Source organism: Pseudomyrmex gracilis, unplaced genomic scaffold (assembly GCF_002006095.1).
Source record: "Pseudomyrmex gracilis isolate BER0280 unplaced genomic scaffold, ASM200609v1 scaffold_72, whole genome shotgun sequence".
NCBI lineage: Eukaryota > Metazoa > Arthropoda > Insecta > Hymenoptera > Formicidae > Pseudomyrmex > Pseudomyrmex gracilis.
The window spans coordinates 547,921-553,466 of record NW_018020656.1 but is presented as its reverse complement, the minus strand read 5'-3'; the positions used below and the strand labels follow the sequence as shown (position 1 = coordinate 553,466).

Sequence of the window (5,546 nt, the reverse complement as noted above, 5' to 3'; positions counted from 1 at the left end):
TTTTTTATAAACAATGAGCGACGGATAAAACCTTCATATTATTATTCAGNGAGGTGACCTTGATAACATATGTCAAAATTGTTGAGATCGGAAAATAGTCCGTATAACTGCATAATTACCAAAATTTTACCTAAATAAAACACACATAAATTATTAAGTAATTTTAATGGCTGATTTTATCATCGATTGTCATGTTTTATAATTTCACCGCGAAAAAAGTGGAAATTTTTTGTAAAAATTTCTAAATATAATATTTTATTTGTAGAATTATTTATTTTATTTGTTTAGTTTTTATTTAGATATTTAAAATTATATATTTATTTGTCGAGAAAAAAAGTTTTTTAAAATCCTGTGATCTAAAAACACTTTCATTCATTGTTTCGGATTTCATTGTTAACGGTATAAAGAATGAATTTCGCAAAATATATGCGCGGGCGTGCATCGGACAGATATTACGTCAGAATATTTGGATAACGGGAGACGATTACACCTGGCGATTTGACTGGCTTTTGCGGCTTCACGCAAACGGGCTTTGTGTGTTCTCCACGCATCGGTAATTTTTGCGAGGTGTCATTTTTCATTGCGATTTTTACGCGTATCCGGTGAACACGCATTTACGCTGGATACATGTCTATTCGCTGCAAAGCACAGATGATGAATTGTCATAACCTGTCGTCCCCGCGACTCTTTAATCACCGACTGCGTAATATTTCGTTGAAGCAACAACACAAGTTTGGCTCATCTGCCGCGTGAAAGTAAAAATGCTGAGTGTAGTATGTAGGTTATAGCAGGATTATCTCAGTAATACAACACATTATGAAGCGTCTCATTCCATTTGCGATGAAATAAACGGGCCTCTCTGAAACATCGGCCGGTTACAATTAATTGGTCTGTTATTGAAGTAAATTCAAAATTCTGATAACGATGTAAATAAGTATCAATTAGTAACGTAACCTGCACCTCTTATCAACATTATAAATATCAAGAATATGCATATATGCATATTTATTAAGGAAAAACAGTTACCAGTTTTTTATCTTCCCTTAAATCTCTTGACAACTAGGTTTTATTTCATTTATGCGCGTATAATTAAAATTTTGGGAAATACCAATTTAACACACACACACACACATATGCCAAAGTGATTACACATCGCTGTTCACCGGCATCTGCCGCTCGTAATCTACGTCGTAGATGATTGCAAATTAATTAGACATTTGTGTATAAGTAACTCGATTATGAAACACATTGTTAACACAAGAGAGAAGAAAAGACGACCGGAGAGATTTAGCGAAATTTATTACGGAACGACCATCATCGTTTAAAATCACGGCTCGCGGCGGATCCTGACCTTCGGCTATTCAACGAATATGCGGTAATAAGTAAGTGTCGAACTTGGGAATTATATGATAAAAATTTTCGTTGACGCACACACACGTGGCGCATGTAACCAAATAATGAATATTTATTGACGTCGTGCGCGACACATTAACGTAAATAACAACGATGTACTACCGAATTTAAAGATATGGTAGACAACGTTTATTAATCTAAATATTATCTCAATTGTATATATGTTCGTTTTCGTACCTTTTAATATAAATTTTACATATCTTTTCGCAACTATACGATTCTTATTTAAATTAAACGTACTGTACAGCATCCTTAATTAATAACGTCTCTGCGCAAGAAGCACACGCTTGTTCACACGTGTGTTTAAAAGTTATGCGACGGCGATGCCGCGAGCAATGTTACCTCAAAACCGAAAGTTGCCATTATTGAAAATATTATCAAGTTTACGATACCATCTCAGTAGTAACGCGTGTTGTAAATTTCTCTCTCTCTCTCTCTCTCTCTCTCTCTCTCTCTTTCTCGAGCGTGTCAATATGTGTTCAGAGATAACTCGGCGAATTCTTCCCAAATAATTTCTCTCGATAATCTCGTTGCGCAATTACACTTACATTGTGTTAAATGTAAGCAAAGATTTCCTACGTTTTTCCTCTCATCATTACGCTACATCCATTTGTTCTTAGATACTTTTGTCAGAAATATCGCTTGATGTTTGTGCAAAGAAAACATTAAACGTGAATAAACATATTTTTCCGCACCTAAAATTGTGATCATTCCGAGCAAAATGTATATGTATATACGCGTGTCGTATGCATATATATATATATACATATATACAGATGCCATTTGCATTTGACATTTCACCTCCCGCTACACTGACTTATTTTGCGAGCTATTCGGCCATGAATTTGGCCGCCAGAATAAACGCGCGCAATAATGCATCCGTTTTGATACAAGTGACCTGTAAGCAGCGAGTTTCATCCAGCGTGAAAACGAGTGCCGCGATGATAACGAGCTTAACAAATCTAAATAATTTGTTCTTTCACTTGCACCGATCCATGAAGGAGGTAGAACGATGTGTAAAGAAAATTAACGGCATCGCGTTTGCGCGTGACAAGAGAAGAGAGAGAGGATTCGCAGAATAAAATAAAATACAGAAGAGAACGTTTTTTTTTTTTTTGAGAATTGCAAAATGTTTGCAAAATTGTTCAATAAATAATATTTTCAAGAGTACGCACGAGAGATAGTGACGACCTAGTGACCAAAATTAATTATGCGATATAAATTGCATCAACCGCGCGATATCTTAAGCGCGTTGTTTTTAACACATCATGAATATTTTTCTTCCTTGATGCGGCCACGAAATGTCTTTTTTTTTTTAACACAGACATTTATCTTCTTTATATTCCAATGACGCGTTTGTCATCTTATCGATTGCATCTTTTTGAACGTGAAAATATCCAGTCGTGACTTCATCCTGCTTTTAGCGGTTGTAATATTCCTCTTTTTTTGTTTTTGTTTTAAAAAGAACTCATTTACAATACAGAAAGGAAAGTCCTTTTTCTACGTCAGAGAATTTCTCTGTAAAAACAATAGCAACAATTCCTTATTGACAGTTTGATAACAAACTGTCGGATAACTCTAAGATTTCACGTTTCAAGATTTTGCAATACTTATTTAAAAAAAACTTCTTAAAGTGCTTATTATAATGCAAAAAAACACAAATAAATACATACAAACTTTATGTTTTCTCGCATAAATGCATAATTTTGTCTGAGCCGAACTCTCGATTATCACACTTTGGTAAAAACCGAATAAACAAGTAGACAAAAAAAAAATATCCATAAAATTACCGAATGAAAGAGTTTGATTTTGAAAATGTTCCATTGGATTTTATCATCCTTTAAAATATACACTGCTCAAGATAGTTGTAATATTTAAATATACATGCGTCTTACATACACACGTGCACATCATAAACATATGCAAGTTACGTAGAAATGTGCACAGAAAAAAAAATGGAGTTGCTTCAATTAAAGTTGACGTCACGGGCTGCCACAAAAATAAATAGTTTATTCAATTGCATATGCGATTAATTTAATGTCTAGATTCTTAAAGCAACTATCTGCTGTGTATAGTGCAATAATATTGATGTTGCATCAACAGGATATATTTCAATTAAACTGATACTGTTGATTCAACATCATTTTTTTTCCGTGTGCAAACCTTAATACGCGACTTTGTGTCGGATCTAATCATCGCTTTCAGGAGAGTGAATTGCAATAATAATTGCAATTGTCAAAATAAACGCGAGTCGCTTAATATACATCTTTTGTTTCTCGCAGCGACAAGATTTAATGTCCTATCAGATCCTGCGAATGACGAGCAAGAGTCTTATCTTTTTGCTAAGATTCAGATGCCGACCTTTCGCGGTGTTGTAGACGCAGGCATGACCTCAGGTTTCAAGTCCTCGCGAGAGGACCACGTATTGGACGCGTGCGCGCGCGCGGTCAGCTCATCCGCAAAATTCGGATGTATGGCTCGTCGGAGTGGGAAGATGGACCATGAGGTCTCAAGGGATGTGGAGGGGGGTTAAATAAGGTATTACCTTTTGGTAAACGGTCTCCGAATCTTCGGGTGGAGGATATATAAAGCGGAAGACGCGCCCGAGATGGCAAGTCAGTGCAGTGAGAAGCTTACGAGCACCAACTAGGAAAAATAATACAAATTTTTCAACATGCATCTCTCGGTGAGTTTCGGTGCTATTGTGCAAAATAAGATATATTACGCAACAATATAATTACGCGAGATGTTCGTACATGTGTGGAATCTGTGAATCTTTCGTAAATCTCGCGTTTCTGTAGACACACGTACTTCTTCTCATATAGCGCACACATATGCACGTAAAAATATCTTCACTCAAAAGAAAAACCGAATATAAAAACCGAAGATGATAAAAAAAGTCGTACAAATTTGTATTAACAATTTTTGGCGCGATTGTCATTTCGATATTTATTTTTTTTTTTGACTTGATCTTGTGTTATTTTAATTGACTTATTTAGAAATATTTTCTTCTTCTTATTTCTTTTGTGCAATTGCACTTTTTTTCTCATTATTTATCCATCCATAACGTAGATCGTGTATCTTTCTATTTTTCTCTCTAGTCGTAATGCAATTACATAATTTAACGAACTTCATCATTCGCTTTTTCCAGACGATCGTTCTGTGCGCCCTCGTGGCAGTAGCCGCAGCCGCTCCCGCCGATCCCAATACCACCCCAATTCCCATAGTCAAGCAGGCGTTGGACGGGCCCAATCCAGACGGCACCTACAACTACAACTACGAAACCGCCAACGGCATTCAGGTTGAAGAACAGGGCCATCTCAACAACGTTGGCACCGATCAGGAGGCTATTGAAGCGCGAGGCAGCTTCAGCTACACAGGCACCGACGGTCAGACTTACCACGTCTCGTATGTGGCCAATGAGAACGGATTCCAACCGGAAGGCAGTCATCTGCCCACCACGCCGGCCGTGCCGCCACAAATCCTGAAAGCTCTTCAATACATCGCCGAGCATCCCGAGGAAAACGAAGAACTGCAAGAAAAAAAACGGAATTAACGAAAAGAAGGATTGAGAACCGACGAACCTCTCGAAGACGAGTCTCGGGAAGACGGGAACGAAGCCTGAAAACACCGATCGCGCGTTGACAGGTATTCGATCCCGACGAAAACCCGCAGCAATATCGAAATCACTTCGAAATTAATTTTTGTATTTATGCTCAGAGAATTTTATATTTTTTTATACACATGTATATGAACACGAAAAACTCACACAAAGATGTGTTGTAAATAAATTTCATCGATATGCAAAATTGTTTGTGTTGTGAATTGGTCCTCATCATCACGTTGAAAAATATAGTGGTAGTACAGTTTAACGACAACACTCGGTCTGTTAATTTTCGCGTTAACGTCCGTTTATACGATACTTTTAATGAGAGCGTTAACGGGATGCAGTGAAGTGCGCTATAAAGTTGCGGAAAGTTGGAAGTGTGCGATGAGCAAATTTCTTTTCGCCGAGTTGCTTTCTTAAAAAACTTTTCCAATAAAGAACGAAGATTGTATTCTACAAAAAAAAAAAAAAAAAAAAAAAAAAAAAAAAAAAAAAAACAGAAATGTCGCAACATCGATATTTGATA

The 5,546-nt window shown here is 36.7% G+C and overlaps 1 protein-coding gene across 1 annotated transcript; it reads left to right on the top strand.

Annotated features, from left to right (window-relative positions):
- Positions 1 to 4,010: 4,010 nt before the first annotated feature.
- Positions 4,011 to 5,222, top strand: LOC109854708 (cuticle protein CP14.6-like). Its single transcript, XM_020428103.1, has 2 exons — positions 4,011 to 4,099; positions 4,565 to 5,222. The coding sequence occupies exons 1-2, from the start codon at positions 4,088 to 4,090 to the stop codon at positions 4,967 to 4,969; spliced, it is 417 nt and encodes a 138-aa protein (XP_020283692.1). The 5' UTR covers positions 4,011 to 4,087; the 3' UTR covers positions 4,970 to 5,222.
- The last annotated feature ends 324 nt before the right edge of the window (positions 5,223 to 5,546 follow it).